Source organism: Excalfactoria chinensis, chromosome 2 (assembly GCF_039878825.1).
Source record: "Excalfactoria chinensis isolate bCotChi1 chromosome 2, bCotChi1.hap2, whole genome shotgun sequence".
NCBI lineage: Eukaryota > Metazoa > Chordata > Aves > Galliformes > Phasianidae > Excalfactoria > Excalfactoria chinensis.
Window position 1 is genome coordinate 95249455 of NC_092826.1, and position 24975 is coordinate 95274429.

The 24975-nt window shown below is 40.2% G+C and overlaps 1 protein-coding gene across 1 annotated transcript in view; it reads left to right on the top strand.

Moving 5' to 3' along the window:
* The window catches only part of ITGA9 (integrin subunit alpha 9), a 222037-nt gene that overhangs the window by 108964 nt on the left and 88098 nt on the right, over positions 1–24975 (top strand). Inside the window, exon 17 of the mRNA XM_072329513.1 lies at positions 11064–11140. Coding sequence (XP_072185614.1) covers positions 11064–11140 — 77 coding nt within the window. The remainder of the gene's footprint in view (positions 1–11063; positions 11141–24975) is intronic.

The following is a 24975-nucleotide window of genomic DNA, read 5'->3' on the forward strand; positions in this document are numbered from 1 at the left end:
CAAAGCAGATCCAACTTTAAAGTTAGATCACGTGTCTTGAAGTTGCATTCAGTCAAGTTTGATTTCCAGAGCATGCTTACAGAGCTACAAGCTGGCATTGCTTGTGAAACGGAAACCATTTCTTCTTTAAACACTGAAAAGCCTGTCTGGAGTTTAGGGCTTTTAACAATGGATTGTTAGATCTGGTTTTTAACCAGATAAGTGATGCTTGCATCATTATCTATAGCACTGCTTTTGGTGCAGCTTGTAAGTGTATTTTGTTTTACCAAAATCTGCAGATCCCTGGATATTACTCAAAGAGACTACAGCTAAAATTCTTGCAGAGGTTTGATTTGCCACATACCCAGGTGTTTGGAATTGCTTTTTGCTATAACCCTTGTACTTAGAGTATTTAAGAATGTTTTATAAGTGAATGAGCAAAGAAGTATAATAATTCCTTATTTTTTATGAAGAAGGATGGTGTGGCTCTTAAATATCTAGATGTTGCATTGTTGCAAATATACAATTGGAATTTTTAAAGATCTTTGGAATCAGAACAGTGCAATTAAAACCTGGATGTTACATAAACTAAACTGCTTGGATGCTTTACTACAAGGTTTAAAGTCCAAAGACCACATCTTACCCTGCAGGCATACTCTCTGATCAGTATTAAAATACCTAAATGCTGAGATTATGCAGCAGAAATAAAATATGTTGGGAATTTCCCTGGCTTGTTTTCTTGTATAATTTGGGTGAGAGAGAGCCAGTTTAACAATGCTTTTTCATTTGCTTTCCAGATGTTGTTCACTGAGGTTAGTAAGAAAAGGATTTTGACATGGGGTGTGCCTTTGAGTGCACTTTCAGCTAAGGAAGTGGGCAGAACTTCAGATTCATTGTGGCAGTCATGGTGAGAAAACCTTGACTGAGTAGCCTCGAGGCACTGACAGGCTCCTCAAAGACCAATTTCATAGAAAAACCAAGACTTAGTGTTCTCTTTTAGAACTTTTTTTCATCTTGCAAGTAGAAATTGTTTTTCAAGGGGAAGAGGAATAGTAAGAATGAAAATTTACGTAACAAAGGATTTACATTGTCAAAGAATACCGGGGTTTTGGAAAGACCTTACAGTTTGGAAATCCAACTCAAAAGATCTAGTGGGTACTGTTTGCAGAAGTTTCAATGTCCTCTAAGTACTGAGTCTGGTTGGCATTAAGATGAGTAATCGGCAAGAGAAGCGGAGGTACTGCTTTTTTCATCAGCAAACAGCAACATTTCAGAAGGGTGGAGAGAGAGATGGATAAGTTCAGTTTTACTTCTAGTACTGAAGTCTCTCTATGTAGCTTGAGGAGTGTGATTTTTTTGGAGGTTCTAGACCCTGTATATCCTGTATATCCAGTAATTAGTGGTGTTTTGAAATCTGAAATGCTGCATCTATTGCTTCAAGTTACCAAACGTACTGTTTGAGGTTGATATTTTGCTGATAAGCTCGGGTGGCTAATTTTGGTTGAATGTAACTAGTGCACGGATGATGAAATGAAAGGGAGCTGTGGAGAGAGGGTGAGCCTTCCATTTGTCAAGATCCTACTTCAGGTCTGTCTGACGTATTTGAAAAGCCAGTCATGCAAATGGTCACCTAGATATGATCTAAAGTGATGTTATTGTTAAAATGATCACTTTCACTGAAATCTCAGTTTGTTTTTCATGACCCAGATGTTCCCTGCGTATGTGCATGGCATCCTGCAAGGAGAGAACAGCTTTGTGGCTCACAAACAAGGAGGCAGGAAAGCTATCAAGTGGCCTCTTAATGTGAGAGTTAAAGATTATATTGAACATACGAAGTTTTTTTGTGGCACTTTGCATTAAGTAGTCAGCCTAGAAACGGAGTTCATGGATACCCACCAGAGGGATGGTGTATCCTTCCCTGATGACAATCATTAAAGAGGATTATGCTGGGTATTTGTTCTTTAAATCAGCATGACTTCGTATGTGAGAAAAAAGTTTTGTCTTGGACAAAAGAACAAAACAGAGTTAAGTACTTGCAGTAAATGAGTGCATTGATGTGAAGTTTTCATTCAAAATACATTTACTTATTGACCACATTTATTTTAAGTGTGCAACTTTAACTGTAAGACAGTGCAAAATAAACAACAAAAAAAAAAGCTTGTATGTAAAAATGAGCATATTATTAACTGATCGTTGAAGGGTGTTTCCTTCTGTTCCTAAAACTACTGGCCTTGAAGCAATCAAAATATGATTAACAATTTGAACTTCTGGTTGGTGAGAGGAATAGGATCTTCATGGAAATTTCCTAATAAACATTATGCGGTTGTGGGGCGTTATTCATTGGCCATTTTTGTAAGCAAAGAGGCTCTAACACTTCAAAATGAAATAATAATGCAGTTAAACTGGCCTGAGGCACTCTGTGGCCTGGGATACAGCAGCAACTGTTTCCTCACTAACTTATTTTTTTGGTTCTTGTATATGCTTACCAGAAACTGTGGTTGCTATAGCTTGGTGTAATAGTCTGCAGTAGCAAAAGCAAATATGTGGGGGTTATGTGTACATGTCTATTGATAGGTGTCTCAGCAACTTTTGTATGATTGTTAGGTGGAGACTAATTATGTAAGGAGGATGACAGCTTTCCAAGTTGTAAGAGGCTAGGAGGCTTTTGTTTGAACTGAAGATCTCTGATGGGTCAAGAATGGGTGGGGAAACGAAGATTTTACTTTGAGTGCGTATTATGAACTTCAATAAAACATCCTGCCCCAAGGATGACTTTCCATTAGCTTTCTCACTGCTTCCCAAATCCAGTTGCTACCTCTATCCACTGGAAAAAAATAATAAATCTTCCTACTTCAGGGAAATTAATATGTATTTAGAACTTGGTTTGGCTTAGTTCATTGTAAGTGGTTTGTACTATAGCATTTATTTTTGTATACCCACTGTATAAATACATGTCAACCAGGAAAGAGGGAGCTCTCCTGCCAAATACAGCAGGGATTTATTCTCTAGTATCCAGTAATGTATCTTAGAGTTTAAAATGTGGTATGCTAGAACTCTGTTTTGAATACTGTAATAAAATCACCTGCTGTTATGTGGATGGAGACACCATTTTGTTATAGGAAAATATTCTCAGTAGGTTTAATTGCGTCAGCGTCTTCAGGATTTCGGGAATGGTCTGTCATAAAACTGCTTATAAGTTACAAGAGAAAATGTTTAGGACATTCTGTTCCCAGCTATGTCACACTTGCAGTGAGAGTCTGGGTATAGTGCAGTATCTCTGGGTGTCTGTGAGGCTACTCGACTCTGAGATAAACTTCACCTTTTTTAAAGCAAAGTGCTATTTTTGGAAATATTTGTCTTTGAGCAGCTAGCTTAAAGCTAAGTATTTACACATAAATTAGCTTACTTGACAGATATGAGAAAATATAGAGGGATTTTGGTGAAGCTGAATTATGAACACCTTCAGTAATTTTGACTTGCTGCATAAATATTGGCTTTTTCTTATTTTTAAGACATCACCCCACTCCCAGCATCTCACACTGAGCACAAAGCAATGATGGATCTGCACAGACTGAAATGTGGTGTGGTCCAGGCTTGTCAGTGGTACCTCCTCCAAAGCAGAGATGCCCGTGTGCTTGGAACAGGTTTCATCTCTGCCAGCAAACTGAGTTGTTTCTGGTGTGTTTCTCAGTTCAAGAATGACATCTCAGTCCTGGCTGACTGCTGGAATGGCTTGTGTGTCAACTACCACAACCCATTCCCAGGCATATTTCAGGAGCTTGGGTGCCTCAAGGGCATTTTCCTGTCTTGGAGGCCACAGCAGTCTAATTTACTGGTACACTGAAGCCTCAGTGGCTTAGCATATCTGTCAGGGTGAATGGAAATAGTGGAAATTGTTTTATACCTGTGCATACAGGAGGTCTTTGGGAGACTGTGGAGTCAGCCAAATTGCTGTGCTCCAGATGAAACTTCTTGGCACTAAACTCCCTTTCCACCTTGGGCTTCCAAATTCTCTTTTGCCTGTATTCTTGCACTCTGTGCCACCATTACTGCTTAATCACCATTGTTCTTCCACCAACTGAGGTGGTTTTGCTGAAAATGCTGATTCCCACTCCTCCCTATGCCCTCCCTTTATTAGTGTCTGTCTTTTGCTCTGACCAAATTAGTCTCAAGTCGGTTCTGAACTGGCAAGGATTGGGTGCTGTACGTGCCAGGACATCTGGGAAGGACCCACCCTGAGCATGTACTGGATTAAGCTGAGTATTGCATTTGCCTTCTCTCTTTTGTTGAATGGCAATAATGAGGAAAGATTTACGAGTCTGGAAGAGATTCAATACTGAGTGAGAACAGCAGGTGTCCAGATGTATTACTGTACCTCTGAGATGTTTGTAATTAGCAAACTTGCTGAAGTAAGAATTAGTGGAAATTGACATCTCTGATGGTATGCATGTTTCTATAAGTTTGTTCTTGAGCAATGACAGGCTTGGCCAGTAATTGTCCAACTTATTTATGCTGTTGTTTAAAAGTACAGGGAAAATGGCATAATGCATGAGATGTGGCCTAGATGAGGTATGGGGCTTCCTACAGAACAGGCAATATCACTTGCATGCATGTGTGCTGTGTGCTTGTGCATATATACACACAGATGTACACACCTTCATGTGTAAGCTGGCTGTATGTGCCAGGGGGGAGTCACACTATAAGGTGATCTTGCCTGAGGACAAGAATTATCTGATTTAGCTTATAGATTCTTCACATGCATAGGTAAGGAAGTGAGAGATGATCACATGAGCTGAAATTCCTATGGCGTAATTTCTGCAGTTCCCTAGAACAGCGTGCATTTCATTTCCATGCTGCTCTGTTGATGGAGAATTGTAAGTGGAAGAAATGGAGATCTTCTACTTCTGTGTGAAACTGTTAAAAAAAAAAGGCAATATACTTGAAAAGCCACGCAAACAGGTGACAACCTTCAGGAAGCTACGTTTCATTAGCTCTCTTCATATTTTTTTCAGGAGTTAGATGAAAGATCAGTAGAACTTGGAATACCTAAGATCTGGAGAACAGCTAATATGATAGCATTAATTCTTTCAGTTTGGAATACCTCAGTGCCACAGAATCGTTGGCAGTTTTCATTTCAACTATTGCATCATCAGCTGTACTTTTAACTCATATGTTAAAATCTTAAGGGTATAGCAACATGCTTGGCAGTGGAAACAAAGAGGCTTGAAAATAGAAAATGTTCTCAAATATCATCAAAAACCCCCCTGAGATGATATAATTGAATTATTCTGTAGTCATTAAAAATAAATGGAAGATCATTTAAGATGAGTCAGGAAATATATTGAGAAATGTGCTACAGAAGTGCATCCTATAATGGTATTGGGAGATGGAACAATTAACCCAATAAGTCTTTCTCATCTATTGTTCTGTGGATTTATAAGGTCTGAAATCCTGTGAAATGAGAACACTTTTTGGATGATTTGAACTGTTAATAATCTCAAAAAGAAAAAAATTGCCTCAGCCTGAAAAATGGATGAGTCAGACTAGAAACCTAAGAAAGCTCCAAAAGGCTGGGAGTGTAGTTCTATTGCCACCAGTTCTAATTCTTCACCCCAGGAGACTATGAGGACAAAAAATTGCTTTATTAAATTCAGTCACTGCAGTGAGGAATAACTAATACATATGTTCATTAATACATGCTTGTGTTTGATAGCTAACAGGTTTCATGCCTGATCTTTTCTAAACAGCTGATTCAATTTGGGAGTACTTGCAAGTGATAACACTTATTACACTTGAGTGTTCTCTCTCCTTTTTATCTTAGTGCTCCAGCTCAGTTTTCAGCACTTAGTGAAAGGTGTAAATAGCAGGATACCACTGGAACAGGGTAATTTGGCCTTAGATCACTTTACAAACATCAGTCACAAGTTGTGAGCCTTAGGCCTGGAGTCCTCTGCTCTGTAGAGTGGATGAATTTCCCTGTCACCTTGCAGAAGTTCCACTTGTGTCGTGCTTCCTTGTTAGTATAATAAAATGGTTATTACCAGTCATTTTCTGCTTTCTTATACTAATGAATTAGAAACTCCCCCAGCTCCGTATTCACTTCATTAGAGCACACACACTTTCCCACTAAGAAAATAGATGCACACCTCCATCCACTGCACCACTCCATACCAACATGACTCTGGTTTTGCGGTAGTATCCTTCTGTATGCTTACAACGCCCCTGATACTCCCACCTTTATCCTGTGATTCTCTGCTACTTATTACAGGGACTGTGCATATCGTGTATTCTTTTTTTAGCCTGCACTTCTGATGAAATCCTAGAGAGCTTTCCAGAGTATTAATCCCTTTTTCACTGAGAATTTATATCAGCTTGTGTGCACTTGGCTTAGCAGGATATTTGAGTGGATCATTTCCATGAGTAGTATAGAAAAGCATAAGGTGTCTGAGAAGACCCAGTAGCTTTTTTTGTTTTTAATATGAGGTCAGTAGAAATGTAGGTAATAGCTCTATTTTTCAGGCAGCTGGAAAATGGTAAAGCTCTGAAGTCAGGCTCCTGTATCTGCGTAAGCACATTAATATCCCAAGTCATAGATTTAACATAACATAGGAAGTAGTTCCTGGAGAAAGCAGCAAGATCTGCTTACTGGTAGGTACTTTTGAAAATCAAATCACACTTCCTGCTCCTTAAGTAAGTAGCCAGGAACCCAGCTTCATCACATTACATGGTAATAGCCATTGCATTAGGATCTAAAATGTAAAAAATTATTAGCCTAACAAGCCTTCTCATTCTGCATCCCTTAAGTAGCAGGGCTTCTGTGTTACTAGTGTGATTTAGTTGAGTCATCCCTACAAATAACCTGAGCTTACCTAAAGTATGTGGCACAGGTCATGGAGTTAAAGGGATTGATCCTCAAGTTACTGAAGGCCAATTCTGCCACGTTTGTAAGGGGTGCACTACAAACTTTTTGTGGACTGATTTGTGATGAAGTAGTTAAAGACCTGTAACAGAGTGAATTCTGTTATCTAAACTGTAAATCATCATGCTTTCAAGAGTTTTCTTTTGAAAATCTAATTTCTCCCCCTTCTCATCTAGTGTTGTCCTTCACCTGTCACTTTCCCTCATCTCTGAAGGGATGGGCACAACTCCTACAGAATACAACACTGGCAGCCTCCCAGAGTATGATTGCATGTTTTGGATGAGACTTGAAATTTCCATGTGCTTCCCTAAATTTTGGGGGGTTGAGTGTCTTGAAAAACTTTTTTCTCTGTTTATCGGATAATTTCCAGTATTTTCTGTGGGCCGGAGCACCATAAGCACAGGGTTTTCTTTCACTTTTCTGTTTCCTGTTCTTTTCCCTGTTCCCCAAACCTTAAGTTTAGACAGCCATTTAAAGAACCCAAAGGAATTTAGCAAGTCAGGTTTGAAACCCTGCGTCATGTTCCTCTGACCAGAGCTCTCACCACTGGGCTGAATTTGTGCTCCTTTTCATTTGTTTTCTTCCCATTGTCATTCCTCAGCAGTCCAGCGTCAGCCATAAGGAGGATAAATTCCTATCAGCTTTGTGCTTAAGGATATTTAGTATGTAGGACTATAGATTTTGCCTGTCCCCTGGTGGCATTTAATGCACCACCTCTCTTCAAGGGGCAGAGTGGACATGAAGATACTTGTTCCAAGTCTCTGAATGCCTGTCTCGGCACGTCTTCCCTGTCAGTTTGCTCTAGGTCTCCCCTTAACTGTATATTGTGTATATATGTCTGTATTCACACTTAATAAAAAGTACGTCTATGGAAGACTTGGGCAACATCTGTCTCTGCTAATCTTTCAAGATATATCTGTCACATTCCTTGATGATGAACGGTCATCTTTTCTACCCAGAAAAGCATCCAGGCAGAATATCAGAACACCATGTTTGTTGGGGATGTTTGATGACCTGCTGATACCTCTATGGAGCAGTTCCCTGTTGGGTTCTCTGCAGCAGGGAAGAATACAGGGAAGAATCAGTGAATCTGCTCTGTGCTGTGCTGTGATTGCAGGAAGGATGTCAGACTTGCTGTGCACACAAATAGCTTTAGCTTTATGTTTTCCAGTACAGTCATATCCTAGAAGCATTGATATTATTCAGCTCATGCTGCTGAGCACACACACACCTTTTTGGCTCTTGGAAATGGCAGACAGAAGTTTGATGACATCCAGATAAGAGATACAGCTGTGTTTCTCATTCAAGACAGTATGTGTGAGCTTTTCACAACCTTCCCACCAAACATAAAGATCTTGAACATGAATCTTATATAAAGAATCTTCCTGACTATCTCTGATGATCTGTGGGGCACTTGGTATAATTAAGATGGAATCTGGTAAGAATCATTCGCGTTTGAACTTCTGTAAAATCACTGCTCCTCTTCACCTTGGATAACAGCAACTACAGAAATTATGAAGTGTTTCTATTGCAAAATGCATTTCCATCTACTTCCCTCCTGCCAGTTCTGAATAATATGTATAAAAGTTGTTTATCTTGTTCAGCATTTTCAATATGCGAAGGCTGCAGTAAATCCCTAAAACTGTTAATTTAAAGCAACTTTTAAAATTATTTCGAGCTAAAAATATTGACTGTATTGTAGTAGTGTTTATGCATATCCAGATTCCTGCTCTAACAGTGTGCAGTGTTGAGTTAGGTATTGCCTCTGATCCAAAGAGATCACAGCACAAATGGACCAAGTAAAAGTACAATTACAGAATATATAAGAATAGTTTGCAAACATTGTGATAACTTAATGTGTTTACCCCTTAATTCTTTAGGAAGTATTTAAGCAGGCAGGAATTGGTCGCCTGGAATGGCAGAAGAAACAACAGACTGTGGAAGGAAGGGCTTAAGTTAGCAGAGAAAGAAAGTGGAGGAAATGGGACTGAAGAGCTACTGGGCTGAGGCTCTGGCAAGCACACAAAAACAAGAGGTGGAATAGAGGCATGACAAAATGTGTTCAAACCAGGGAAACACTGCAGAATGGCAATATAATCCAGAGATACCATTAGCTTCTGATGGAGGCTGAACAAACAATAGCTTCCTGACTTGGTCCTAGCAGCTGAATGGACTGTAGATATTTTATCCCTACCTCCCCAAACCAGAATGAGTTCAAGATTTTCTGTAGAAGCAGATAATTCACTGCCACACATTTACAAAACTGGACACTCATCCTTATTTCTTTCTATGATCACAGTGCTACATAGAAACTTGAGTTTTATGACATAAGATATGCCTGACTTTTTACAGAGTAGCTTGCTGTCCAGTGCATGGTGTGTTGGAAGAGACGCATGCTCGGTGGTTTTAGAAAAATGAGATATTTCTCATTGTTTCTGAAAAAGCACAACTATAGATTTAGTAATAAAATTCCAAGATTATTAGGTAGTTACTTAGATATTTACAGTACTTGGTTCTTTTAAAAGTGCAGATCGTATCTCTGATCAGTCTGTTCTGTTTACCAAGATTTCTGCAGTGCAAATAGGGAAACTGTCAGTTTACAGTTTATTTTTCTATGTCCTTTAAAGGTCAAAAAGTGTTTCCTATATATAGGTACTACAATTGTTGAGGATTAGTTCTGAGGTCTTTTGAAAGTATACCTCTGAAAAGTGCCATGTTTTGAGATGGATACTTTGAGCCACTTCCTGACCCAGTCCAATTGGGATTCTTGTTCTCTGACACCAAATAAAGTCTTTATTAAGGAGGAAGAATAAGTTCAGCCCTGGTGTTTAAATGATCACTAATTTCCATATCTGAGGTTTTGAGAAAATGAGAGAGAGGAAAGTAAAATGAAAGGACAGAGTAAACCACTCCAAAAAAACTGGCCCCTCCCAACTTTCTTTGTTCTGTTTGCAATTTAGTATAACCTACAGAGTAGTTAGATATCTTCCCATCCAATACTAACTGCCTTCATAAAGGTTCACACCTATTTGGAGTCTTCTAACCACGCAGAAAAAGGAGAGCAAGCTGCATCCTTAGACAAGAGTATTCCTGGGAGAACGAGGACTGAATAATCTTTATGCTGCCCAGCCTTAAGATTCAGAGTCTTTCTCCAGTGCAGATCTAGTTGGGCAGAGATTGTCAAGCATGTATTACCTCCATCTTCTTTTCCATGACTCTGACCCTTGTCTTTGTCATGCATAAATTTGCTGTCTCTTTGCATTTATGTCTGAAATGTATTTACTTTGGTGATAAGCCAAAGCCTGTAGACAGGAATATTCATATTAAAGGAACAAACTGATTGAGTCTCAGGTTTCCTAGCTGAACAGTATTGGCAATGCTCAGTTAAGGTATCTGTCCCTTAAATACTTGCTAAACTTAAGAGCATTACATATCGGACAGAATGAATCCACCAGCAAAAAGATCTGCTTAACTGCTCAGAAAGATCTCACTCTCTGTTCCTAGAAGCACGGGAAAATAGCTGTGATCTTGACATCATCTGGGCTTATTGGATGCTAGGAGCATGTTCCCATTCTTTAATTTCATTGTCTAGTGGCTGCCTTACTTAACCATGACAGACTGCCATAGATTGATCCTAGGGTATTGCTGGAATGTTACTGACTGTATTTCTTTGTTGCTTGCAGCATAGCAGAAAAAACTGCAACAGACCACATGATCTTAACACATATAAATTCTTATCTGGGAAATGTATACCAGTGAATGTTTGAATTCCTTCCTTTCTTCCTATCTGGGACCAAAAATAGTTTCATCAATAGTTTTATGTGTACTCTTTCATTTTCATGCATATGTTTTGGAAAGAGAAATCAGGGTGCCGGAAATACTGTTTGAGAAATAATCCTTATCAGATGGGAGGCAGAAATGAATTGATGGAAATCTCTGAAAGAGACTGGTCTTTTTGGACCTTCTTTTTCAACTAGAAGAGAAGGGAGGCAGTTCTGATAAAGATGAGATTTGTCTTCTCCTTGAGTTTCCTTGGCACTCACAATGTATGTTTCTGTATCACAGATTTTGGTGAGTTTTGAGTTCATCCAATCATGTTGCTTCTTGGTGGGTATTTCAGTCTTATTCTTTTCAAGCTGTAACAGTTCTTCTCTGTTTTCCACAGACTGTTTTTGAGAGGAATTGTCAATCTGATGACTGTGCTGCTGATTTGAAACTTCAGGGCAAATTACTGCTATCTAGGTGAGTAGGTGAACTTTTTTTCTTTGTTCTTTCTTACATGCTGGTAAACCATTTGTTTTATATAAAATATATTCAGAAATCAAAGTACAAATGCAGACATCGTATTCCAGACTAGGATGTTGATGATGATATCATGTCTAGTGCAGTAAGTGTACACAGAATCAGAACTGTGGTATTGGGCTGGGTGTATGCACAGGGCAAGACCTGTTCTAAAAGAGTTTGCAGTTGTAATAGACAAGAGCTGTGATAGAATAGTGGAGAGGGACAGGGAAGGTTGATTCTGCCCAAATAAAATACCAACATGGACCATGTCATTTTGAAAAGGTGATAAAATACTGTTTGTGACATGGACATGGTACAAATAATCTGCATGCAAAAAAGCAATTTTGTTTAGAAAGAGTATCATAGAATGTTTAAAAAAATATCTTTTGGGATGTGACTTTTTTCCCCCTGTAATTTCTGAGTTTGAGCTTCTATCTTTCCTAACTCTTTAAATTCTGCTCCTGCCTGTCTTTCTGTTAGTAACTTCGAGGTGTGTGATTTCACTTTCTTCTGGGATAATAAACCTTGTCAAATAGACCAGAGGTAAAATTTATGTTCTGTCCCTTGAGACTGGTGATCCTAGGAAAACGCCTATTGTTTTGCCAGGACACAGTTATTCAATTTCTGAATAAATCGGGCTAAAGGTGAACTGCATGTACCATTTCTGTTTCCTTTTTTCCCCCAGCTTTTTTAGCACATTTTTAGAAAGGGGAAATGCTGATGTAAGTTATTTAATTGTGTACCAGAGGTTTTACTGTTTGCAGATGCTTGCTTTGCTTCAAGTCAGGAAAGAGAGGGGAAGAAACTCTGGTTGCTCAAAAAAAAAAATAAAAAAAAAAAAAAAATAGGAGATGTGCACACTTTATGAATGTGTACAGCATACTGTAGTTGGAGAAGAAACTGAACCAAAGTCAAATCCATGAAGTTATTGACTTAGCCAGACACGACTGAAGTCCACAGGAATGTTTTGGAGGATTGGCTGGGATCAAGGTTAGGTCTCAGGTTGCAGAGTATAAGCTTTGTCTGTGGTTAGTCTGGGTTTTTGACCTTTCATTAGGTCTCAGTGGTGAGAAAAATGTGTTTAGAGTACAGTTGGAAATCTGTCTCTGTGTACTGGGGAAGCAAGTGAGGGGGTTTGTCCTGCAATTGATGAATAATCAATAAAAAACACATTATAAAAACTTGTCAGCCACTGTGTGGTAATCACTGCAGTAAGAGCTGTACTTGTGACTGGAGTATCAGACTGTTTACTTTTATGGCTGTTATTTATGTTATCCTGACAATACAAAAGCCACAACTGTCAAAAAAGCTGAGGATATTCAAATGCAGCTTCTATGATCGTATAGCAAAATGTTAAACAAGCACTCTCAAGCTGACTTTGTTCAGTGATGTTCTGAAGTTCTGTTTGAAGTAAACAGGATGTCATAAAATCTATTACGTCCACACAGAATGGGTTTTCTTTAGGTAAAGAGCTGTATAAACTCCAGCTGTTCAGAATCATAACACAGTGAGTATGTCTGAAGAAAACAGATTGTCTTTAATTGTCTGTAAAAATTCAGAAGCATGCATAGATTCTGATTTTAGAGGACCGGTCCTCTTGAAGAACATGCTCATCTTCTCAGCTCCATATATCTCATGCTAAAGACCCTCTCTCAGTTTTTTTTCAGGTATTTTGTGTTTATATTAATTCTATGTAAAAAAGTTAGTTAGTTTGTTTTCATAAAATCATAAAAAGTGAGTCATACTATTTGCAGCTGGGAATTAAATGAGTGACTTAAGTACTAGCAAAGTTTTCATGGCGCCTTTGTCTACGCAGTTGTGTCTGATGGAAATTGGTAGGCTTTGGTAATAAAAAGGCACACATAATCCAGTAGATTGAGATTAACAGAATGTTTATGGGAAGACAGTATGTGTGATACGTCAGGTATACAGCAGCTCTTTGAAGGTGTTGCTGGACACATGGATAGGGTGATCCAGTTGAGATCACCTACCTGAGCTTCAAAAAACTTTCATTAGGATTTATTGCCAAAGGTTCATGAAGAAGGTAAGTTCCCCAAGCCAAAGAGGAGTGGTGGCTAAGTGTTATGACCTAATTAAAAAGCAGTCAGCAAAGGAAAAGCATAAACAGACTGTTTTTCTGGTGGGGAATCTTCCACAAGTGCTTGAGTTGTGGCCAGTGGTATTCGTGCTACTCATCAGTGATTGTGGAGTAGCAAGGTGATAAAGTTTGCTAACCATACTGAGCACTTCAGGGTAATGAAAGAATGAGTAAATGAGGAATGCTTTTTAGCAACCTGTGGTTAATCTGTGGAGTTTGCTGTTGAGGATGTTGTAAAAGATGAGAATTTAAATGGTAGAGAAATGTCTAATTTGAATGCTGGAAGCTGCAGAAATATATAAGGAGAATGGCATGCTGTCCTCGTTATTCTGTAGGCCTCTGCTTTAGACATGGTTGGATATAGGGTTCTCTGCTGGATGGACTGACTTATTTTGGCTGCTCTCACAATTTTTTTTTCATTAATTTGTAACATGTTTGAGCCAATAGCTGTACAGAATGCTATATACTGCAAGGCATAGTTTTGTTCATCCCTGTAGTTTACAAGCTTTCAAATGTGTGCTGTTTAAAGCACTTGAGCTCATATTACATTATCGTCAAGAGAACCGCTTGCTGAGGTCACGCTCAGGAATTCAGGAACCACACAAGCTCTGCCGATTTCCAGTTCACCTGGGAAATATTTGAATCACTAGACTCACCCAATTGATTAGGATTGCACGTGGCTTTGAAGATACTGAGCCAGCACACTGAATGACTAATGCTGATCTAATGTGGCATTCCTTGGGATACTCCTTCTCTCTCTAAAACTTAACCAGCCACCTCAATTGGGAGCCACTGTACTTTGGGAAACAACAAGTAATATGACCAGGTAACAACCTAATACATGCCTCTTATCCAAAGTAGTCAAACCAAGCAGATTACGTGCGTAAGTTGGAAAGTGCTGTTCTAACCAGATATAGCTGGGTTTGCCTTGTTATTTCCTGTTGTTTCTTGTTGGAGCTGCTGCAAGTGGAAACCGTGCTGCTGGGTGAGCTGAAATCCTTCCCTGTGCTGCTGGTGGTAGGGAGGAGAGAAGCAAAGGGCATCAAAGTGGAAAATAATGAAAACCTTATATTTATAACCCTATCTAAAAGCTTTGGTGATTATTTGGGTGGGTGATAATGATTCCAGTGTCTTGTGTTTCTTGAAAGACTTTTGTTGCAGTGAAAATTGTCTTTGTGAACTGAAGACTGAGGTTCCATGCTGCACTGGAATAAAGATGAGCTCATAGAATGTATTTATTTTTAGTAGAAAAGGGCATGTTTTCAGTTATCGAAGGAATCTTATTAAGGCTTGATTTTAGATTACAGATGGATCTGTTTAGGGCTTGTCCTCTTTCATTAGCATATGTTTGTATGTAAACCCACCACAACTCATAGTAAGTATTGTGGGATGATGTAACGAGACTCTTCTTGCTCGTGGCAGATGACGTGAAGGGCAGGTCATACAGTGAGGTTTGGACAGGCTCAGACTGAAGAATGCGATAAACTTCCTTGCATGGGTGGTTCATGTTGTACTGGGTAGAGGTGTGCAGAGATAGCAGATTCTGGCATTCTTGATTCCAGGACTTGGAAAGTCCCGGCTGGCAATAGTCCTATGTCAAAGAGCAGGATGGCTGCTATAGCCCTGAGATCAGTTCCAACTGAGTGTTCTATGGCGTTCTGACTCTCATCAAGGTAAATCTCTGTAACCTGATCAATACTGCCTCAACAAAGAACATCCCCTTACCAACATGGATACAGCTGCCTAGGATGGTTCCTCAGCTCTCATTGATGCCACCTCTGCCAGCAGGAACGTAGATCATGAGCAGATACTAATAGTGAAGGCTATACCTGACAAAACAAACTGTTGGTATTTCTAAGGCTGACACAGTGAGGAGGCCGATGGAACTGCCATGACCATGTTTCTTAGTGCAACCACAAATGCTCTTTTAGTGGTTGACCTGAATTGTGAGTATTGTTAACTTAAAACTACAGATGACAGCATAAGAGTAGAGACAAAAGAGCCACAGGTTGTGCTGGTGTCTTGGTGAAGGTGGTGTTGGGAGAAACTGAAGGAGCAGAAGACAGGCATTTCATCTTTGCAATCATGACTGTTTTTAAATACATTCTTTTTGAAGAATAAACCTGAAATTTTGCAACATAGAGCAGAAAGGCTACCTTACTGCCTCCCCTTCAAAGAACCTCCAGTATTAAATCTTGTAACTGTCAAAGGAGATGGCAAAATCTGGCCCTATCTGTGCTGTAATGCCCCACTGAGGAGAGAGGGTTTAAAAAGGAAGAGACTTAAAAGTATCTTAACGTAAAAAAGGTATTATATATAGCATAACAATACCATCTGAAACAATAAAACATAGGAGAAATAGGAATAGAATATTTTGCAACAAGTTATGTTTTTGTGGCAACAGCCATTTGGGACAACAGGATATTAGATCTTCTTGCTAGTAATTCACTATTCAAACACAAAATGCAATCAAAGAGTGTTTTGTTGGCTATTATTTTCAAATATATTGTTTGATATCATGAATATATTTATTACATATCATACTTGACTTGAGTGCCTCGGTCTTTTTTCTCAGCACAGCAGATGTATTCTCCATCAGGCTTCTGTATCAAATACTATGTTTTTATTGAGACTGTCCATAGCTACTTGTTAAGAAGCTGAACTGCACCTGTTTCCTCAAAATGTGTTGGGGAAAACTATGAAAAGTGTGTTTTGTGAAGGATTAGGCTTCCCCAGCCTTTAAAATCTGCTAATCCATTCCTCTGGTTCCTCACATGAGAGGCAAGCATTCTGGTCTTTTAACATGTAAGAACCTAAAAGGGCTGGGAGAATAGAGTTCATGTGGACATAAATCTGGTTTTCCTCCAGTGCCTCATTTGTACACAGATAACTATCTACAGAATTAATAGCAGTTTTCAAGACCTGTTTTTACCTCTGTGGGAACCAAGTAAAAATCATGGAGAAGACATCCAAGTGACAGTAAGGCTGTTTAGAAAAACAGACTTTCTTCCAGCTGTAATAAACAGAGCAGAATGGGTGGTGGCTTCCCTTCTAAATGCAACTAGGGAGGAAATCCTGTTTTAATGTGTAAATGAACTGGCAGCTCATGTGCTGCAGTGAACAGAGTAGCTTTACCAAAAACAAACAGCAGCAGAAGAAAGATGTTGCAGCATGTTAGGTAGCTGCTGCCTTTCAGCCTGAGCTGTGTGCGTGGTATGTAAATTAAGGTTGTAAGGGATGGGTCAGTAAGCCTCCTTGGATGGAAAAAAGATGTAATAAATAATGCTGTTTCTGAGCAGGCTCCAGGAGAAAGTCTGTCTTTGGTATATTTATGTGATGTGAGGTTGTCCTCATCTGTCATTAGCAACAGCTTTACTCACCCATTGGAACACTTATTCATATGTTTGGAACGTGCAGCTTTTTTTACACATTGGCTTTAGAACTTCTTTAGATATTCTAGATCACTTATTACATTCAGATTTACCTTATTTCCCTACAGACTGGTTGAGATTCATATCTGTACTTCTGCAAACTGTTTATATTGGAAAAGTCAAATTTGAAGTAAAAGCTGTTGAAAGCCAGAGACAACAGGTGCATCTGCAGGGAGTTTCAAGGTTTTGCAAATTGATTTTATTTTGCATTGGAGTGAAAGCTTTTTCGTGTGCAGCGGAATTTTGGGGAAGTGCCCTTTTCCAATTGAAAGGTCAGGCTTTTGATTTGGGCCACCGCTGCTTCTGCCAGTCCCTCTGGAATTAACCAGAGGAGAGACAAAAACTCAAATCTGTCAAAATTTTCATCTAGCTTGAATTGTTTCCATTTTAATAAAATAATGATTTATGAAGAAAAGATATTTTCCAGATATCTTCTGGTTAGCTCCATAGAAGCGTATTTTTTTCCCTTTCAAGTAAATTCCTTCTGTGACTTAATAAAATGTTAACATGTTTTCTGCCAGTACTCCTTTTGTTTATGTGATATGCTTTATCTATCTTGTGTATGTCTCTGCTTGAGTGACCTTCTGAGATGTAACCTCAAAGTGTACCTAACCCAGATCTCACTGAAGACACCTGCATCACTGTTTAAGGAATTGTTGGATGAGATCTCATGGGAAGCTGTCCTTAGAGACAAAGGAGTGGAAGAAAGATGGCTGCTCTTCAAGGATGCCTTTCTGGGAGCGCAAGAGCTCTCTGTTCCTAAGAATAAGAAAGTGGGCAGGGGAGGCAGGAAACCAGCATGACTTGGCAAGGATCTGCTGGTCAGACTGAGGGGAAAGGAAGAGATTGTACCATCTGTGGAATCACAGAATCACAGAGGGATTGGAAGGGACCTTGAAAGATCATCTACTTCAATCCCACTACTACAGCAGGAGCACCAAGATTTGTCACACAGGAATGCATCCAGGCAGGTTTTGAATGTCTCTGGAGTAGGAGACCCCACAGCATCTCTGGGCAGCCTGTTCCAGTGTTCTTTTACTCTCACTGTGAAGAAGATTTTCTAGTGTTTATGTGGAATGTCCTATGTTCCAGCTTGTACCTCGTTGCACCTTGTCCTGTCATTAGATGTCACTGTCCCTGTCAGGAAACAAGGGTGTGTCACCTGGGGAGAATATAGGATGCTGTCTGGACTTGCAGAGAGGGGATTAGGAAAGCCAAGGTGCAGAAGGAACTGAATTTGGTGAGGTATGTTAAAAAAAACAAGAAGGGATTCCATAGTTACATTGTCCAGAAGAGGCAGGCCAAAGAGAGCGTACCGCCTTTGGTAAAGGAGAAACGAGAACTGACTATGACAGTTACGGAGAAGGTTGGGGTAATAAATGAGTTTTTTGCCTCTGTATTCACTGGCAGCCAGGATTCATATATTTTTCATGTCTCTGAAGCTTGTATCCCTGTGCCTCTGGGTAGGAACTGGGGGAGTACATCCCCCCCACTGTAAGGGCAATTCAAGTCTGAGACTACTTCATGAGGCTGAATGTATACACATTTGCAGAGCTGGATGACATGCATCCCAGGGTCCTAAAGGAGCTGGCTGAGGTGGCTGCTGAGCCGCTCTCCATCATACTTGAAAAGTCGTGGCTCTCAGACAAAGTCCCCAGGGACTGGAAAGAAGGAAACATCACTTGCATTTACAAGAAAGGTAGGAAGGAGGACCTGGGGAACTATAGGCAAGTGACCCTCACCCCTGTGCCTGGGAAGATCATGGAACAGATCCTCCTAGAAGACATGTTAAGGCACATGAGGGATGAGCTGGTGATCCAAGACAGCCAGCATGGCTTCACCAAGGGAAGGTCATGCCTAACCAGTCTGGTGGCCTTCAATGATGGGGTGATGGGGCTGGTGGACAAAAGGAAGGTGACCAATGTCATCTACCTGGACTTGGGCAAGGCCTTTGTTGTGTTCCCCCATCACATCCTTATGTCTAAATTGGAGAGATACGGATTTGAGGAGTGGACTATTCAGTGGATAAGGAATTTGTTGGCGCCGTAGACAGAGGGTTGTGTTGAATGGCTCTACATCCAGGTGGAGGCTGGTGATGAGAGGTGTCTGTCAGGGGTCTGTGTTGAGACCAGTGCTCTGCAACATCTTCATCAGTGACACTGGTGACAAGCCTAAGTACACCCTCAGCAAGTTTGCTGATTATGCCAGTCTGAGTGGTGTGGTTGACATGTTAGTAGGAAGGAATGCTGCCCAGGGGGATCTCAGCAAACTCAAAAGGTGAGCCTGTTGAACCTAATGTGGTTCAACATAGCAAATTCCAAGGTTTTGCACTTGGTTTGGAGTAATCCCAGATACGTATACAGACTGGGAGGAGAACTCCTGGAGGGTAGCCCTATAGAGAAGGACCTAAGGGTCCTAACAAATGAAAAACTGCATATGAGCCAGCAGTATGCTCTTGCAGCTTGGAAGGCTGGTGGTATCCTTGGCTTCATCAGAAGAGGGATGGCCAACAGGAACAGGGAGGTGATTGTCCCTCTCTCCTCTGCCCTTGTGTGGCCCCATCTGGAGTACTACCTCCAGGTCTGAGGCCCCCAGTATAGGAAAGATGTGGAGCGGTTGGAAATGGTTCAGAGGAGTGCCATGTGGATGATCAGAGGGTTGGAGCACCTCTTCTATGAAGGCAGACTGAGGGAGCTGGGCTTCTTCAGCCTGGAGAAAAGAAGGCTGAGAGAAGACATCATTGAAGCCTTCCAGTATCTGAAAGTATTATGAAAATGAGGGGAGTCAACTTTTTATTCAGGTAAATAGTGATAGAACAAGGGGGAATGATTTTAAATTCAAGGAGCGAAAGTTTAGATTGGATGTCGGGGAAGTTCTTCACAGAGTGAGTGGTGAGAGTGGCCCTGGGCAGCCTGGTCTAGTACCAGATCTGGAGGTTGGTGGCCCTGACTGTGGCAGGGGGGTTAAAACTTGATGATCCTTGGGGTCTCTTACTCCCCAAACCATTCTGTGGTTCTGTGATCACTACCATGTCAGCTTACTGAGCTTTGGAACAACTCCAAAGTTTATAAGCATAAGCATGATTTGTATTAGTGAATATAGAATAATTTCATATAAGTAACTAGATATGCAACTGACACAGGCATATGGTTGTTTTGTAAATACTATGTGTGGACACAATAACAGATATTTTCGTGAACCTATTAAAATCAGAGGTCCTCCATATGGTTCACTAGACTCATGATCAGACTCTAAGCACCTAGATTTAAAGAATGAATCTCAGCAATTTCATATTGATTTGTCAGATTATTGCAGATCCTGAACTGAAGGAATCTTGTGAAAGGCATATGTTATGACAGCTTTATCCAATTTGCTTTTCTCCAGCACAAGATGTAACAGCATAGACCGTAGCTGAGTGCAGTAACAATGCAGATAGTCTGCCTTCTGAGGGAAGGAGCAGCAACATCAAATTCTGATCAGAAAGATTAAAGCTGCTCAAGTGTATCTTGTGAATATAGTAGGGTTTCAAAGATCTTTTTATTTTCCTTAGAGGTTTTCACAGGTCATAGGCTTTGTAAAGCCATGGAGAAAAGCTGCAAGCCTGTGATTTAATGTGGGAAGCAAAGTTGTTTCATAAATTTGACCAGACTCATGCCTCAGCACTTATCTTCCTTTGATCACACACTGGGATTTGTTTCCAGAGATGCATCACATTTCATGGCCTGCCCCTTGTGGTTTTGTGCCTCTGAAGTGCATCTTAACAAAACAGTTGTGATGAGGAAAAACAATATCCTTGCATTTGGAGCTTAATTACACATTCTGATAATATCTGTTTTTCCCTTCCTCTTCATTCATAGCAGATTAATTTGTTTTCACTTATTTTTCATTGGACAAACACTTTCAATAATATTTTTGACAATCTATTTACCCTAGACAAGCTACTCTAAATAGTAGAGCTAGTCAGATGGAGTTAATTCTCTGCCTTATGAAGAACAACAAAAGGAAAATGAGCAAATTTAGCATACCTTGTGCTGGGAAAAGTGCTCATGAGCATTCAGTCCAGGCCACGTGTGCATAAGGCTGTGTACTAGCATGGATATTCCCAACTTCTGGGATGCAGATACTGAGCTTTAACCAATCTCACTGCAGTCACGTGCTACCCACAGGTTACTCGGTCTTGCCTGATTACTGACCCAACTCCAGATATTTTAAAGTGCCGAAACAGGGAGAAGGAATGGAAAAACATTGGAAGAGTGGTTGTGAATAGGTTGCTTTCTGTTTTCTCAAAAAATCATGTTTCACTCTTCGATTTTAAGTGATTTCATATAGTGTAATTAGTACTATCTCAGAGTAATTTGGTGCACTGTAAAGGATGCTATGAAAATGCTTATATCATTATATTAAAAGGTAGATACAGGCGCCAAAACATCTACCTGTGTGACCTGATGTAGGGTACCTGCTTTAGCAGGGGGAATGGACTCAATAATCTCTTGAGATCTCTTCCAACCCCTGAAATTCTGTGCTTCCATGAAAACAACATCATCATGACACACTGTGCTTCACCCACCACAGTGCCACCAGGGTGTGAAAATTCGGATGCAACATTTCATGGGTGCTTAATGATATTTTATTCTGTGGCCCATTGAGAATGAAGGAAGCTTCAGATATTCTCCCTCAGCTGTGATGCTCAATCCCATTGCCCAGCATTCAGGAGACTTTTCACTAGGAATCACCTAGTAAACCACAGGGGCCACTGTGAGCAAATGCCAGGGCTGAGTCTAGGGAGATTCAAGTTGGATATCAGAAAAAATTTCTTCTCAGAAAAAATGGTGAAGTATTGGTGGAGACTGCCCAGGGATATGGTTCAGTTGCTCTCCCTGGTGGTTTTCAAGAAGTGTGTAGATGTAGCATGAGGGTCATGGTTAGTGGGCACGGTGGTGTTGGGTTGATGGTTGTACCAGATGATTCTAGTGGTCTTTTCCAATCTTAATTATTTTGTGATTCTAGGATTGGCATGTTAGTGTAAATTAGTATGTTTGTAATTCCAGTTGAAAACAAGTCTATTTGATGAATCCAGGAAAAAGAGGTCTAGATTCTAATTTACTTCAACTTTTATCATTTAACAACAGACAGTTGCTATGAACTGAATGCTGCATTTGCAAGACACATGGAAAACTTTGTTGTAGCAAGCACTTCCAGCATCTGATTTGCAGTTTCCTGAAAGGGAACCTAGAAGAGCCTGCAATTAATCAGGATGTAGTACAAGTTGTATAGGGAGCACCATTTCAGGAACAAGTGAATGTTTCCCTGTTGAGGATGAAAGGGGATGAAGGAATGGATTTTTGGTTTCCGTTTAGCTGGTTACATGCAGAGCTTCATAAATCTCTCCCAGAATTAATAAATAAGGCCAGTTTGAAAGCTCTGGGCAGTCCCTTTCTGAACCTATGTGATTGGTAATAGAGCCATTAAATGATGAGTGGTAATGAACTGGAGTAGTTCACAGCTAATACAGATCCCTAATTTTTTTTTTTTTTAGTAGCAAGATACTGATTGCCAGTCAGGGATACCATACAAACCAGTCATATAGCTCCTTAAATGCTGCTGTGTGTTGTTTTTTGTTTGCTTGTTAAGAATCACTTGAGTTCTAAGATGGTTCAGATTGTATTTTTTTCTTGCTCCAACAACCGGAGTATAAAGCTAACAAAACAAAAACTTAACATCTAGCAATTCTATCTTATATGAGCTACCTCCAGAGGGGGATGGCCGTGATATGCTATAGACCACAATGAAAGCAGATGCATTGTTGTTTTGGATTTACAGAATATTTCTTGACCAATAGTTACCTGCATTCATGCACACACATTTATTGGAAAGCTACCAATGTTAACTTTTCACAGAATCACAGAATTGTAGGGGTTGGAAGGGACCTCTAGAGATCATCGAGTCCAACCCCCCTGCCAAAGCAGGCTCCCTACACCACGTCGCACAGGTAGGCGTCCAGGCGGGTCTTGAATATCTCCAGAGAAGGAGACTCTACCACCTCCCTGGGCAGCCTGTTCCAGTGCTCCGTCACCCTCACCGTAAAGAAGTTCTTGCGCACATTCGTGCGGAACTTCCTATGCTGGAGTTTCAGCCCATTGCCCCTAGTCCTGTCCCCACGCACTACTGAAAAGAGACCAGCCTCGCCACTATGGCTCCCACACTTCAGGTATTTATAAACCTGGATCAAGTCCCCTCTCAGCCTTGTTTTCTCAAGGCTAAACAGACCCAGTTCCCTAAGTCTCTCCTCATAGGGGAGATGCTCCAGGCCCTGTAGCATTTTTCTGTAGCATATCCTGCAACTACAAAATCTGTTAAAGCTGAATTTTGTTCCAGATCATCAGGTGAATCCTCTTGCTGGTTCTGCTTGAGCTGTTGGCTTAAAAATAAAAGAAGTGTGATGGTGTGGATTCATGCTGGTTATCATGTATGAGGATGAGATGTAACTTACTCTTGACATATAACACCTGCTGCTGCAACACAAATTTCCTAAAATAACAAACCTGTGCTGCTTCTGAATTTCCATCTCTAATTAGCTGCCTTTCATCGACCTCTGAAGGTAACTGATGGAAGGGGCACTGGTCTTTTTCTCCCTTGTCAATGCTCAGCTGACCATGCTTTTAAAATTGCATATTGAAGCCCAGCATTCCAGGAATGAGGCAAGTAATCAAAACTGTCTCATCAGATCTTAATAAGTCAGTTTTTGAAGGCACGAGTTCTGGGATGAAAATGTGGTTTGTGTGATGACTTTAATTTTGTAATTCCTAGAAACAGCATTTTGCAAAGTGCTGCTTAAGTCGTTCTCAAATTTCACTTCCTTTCTATGGCTTCTGAATATCAATCTTCTATTTCTATTAATACTTCTGTTCTGGAATAGGCTGCCCAGAGAGGCTGTGGGGTCTACTTCCTTGGAGGCATTCAAAACCTGCCTGGATGCATTCCTGTGTGACCTAATCTTTGGTGTTCCTTCTCCAGCAGCAGGGTTGGACAAGATGATCTTTCAGGGTCCCTTCCAATCCCAGACATCCTGTGATTCAACATTGCTCTTCAATTACTTTAACAAACAGGAAAAATAGATAAAGTTTGGGTTTGTTGATTTTTTGGGTTTTTTTGTTGCTTTTTTTTTTCCACATCAGGCTAATGTGTGTAACTTCTAACTACGTGCCTTGTACCATTTATCTTCTATGTTTGTTTCTGTCACTAATCACTAGCTTTTGTTTGAGTTCCCACCTTAGGACACGTATGCTCACACATACAGGGACAGCTGTCTCAGGAGCATAGTGTCACTGGTTTCCCAGACACAGCTTGTTGTTACAAAAGATGTTGGTGTGTATGCATTTCTTCAAGGGTGAAAGATTAGATTAGAAGTTCTGGAGATGTTGTGCCTGATGTTGCTTTCATGTGACAGTTTCATAAACCAGGGTAGCTTCACTCAAACTGAAAGCTACTTGCTAGCGTAAACACTGAGAAAACTGAGTTGGCTCCTTCCCCATTGTCTCTTAAGTTCTGTTTATAATGGGTTTTGAACATCTGGGTACAATTGAAATTACTGATAATGAAAAAGAGAGGCAACGGATTTCTGCAGAGTGATAAGGAGTGTTTTTATGTGGATGTTGTGCCCTGCTATGTACTTTCTACTTAAATTTGAAGACAGTGGTGGCTGGTAGTTGTATCTGTTGTGTACTTAGTGGGGGATTCATGTGGATGAATTACATTTGAGGAACAGAATTTCCAAAGAAGCCTTCAAAATATGATAACTAGTTGTAACTGTAAGGCACTATGTTTCAATTCTGTAATGAGAAAAAAATGCCTCCCTAGGGTTTTTGTTTTTTTTTTACTGTTGTTTACTGCTTAAATTTATCTGTTTATTTATTTATTTACATTAAGGTGTAGAAAAGGTGGAAAAGATAACATTCTTTGTCATATCCTTGAATTGCAATATGTATGAGACCTAGGAGCTGGAGGGAGGAGCAGTATCCCGCAGAGGTATCAGTGCAAACAGTTCCTCCTCCTCAGTTCTGGACTTGCTGCAGTAAGTGCCTTGTGTTTGATACTTTCCTATGGGGAAACATGGACCTGTATTATTTCCTCTTCCCCAAGAGCAGTATTGGTGCTGTTTTAGTACCAAGCCATGCTCCGCCAATGCAAACCCTGTGTGGGTGGACCTCTCTTCAACTCCTCTATTAGGTTTTTCCCATTATCTTGGACTATCTGCACTGGAAAAC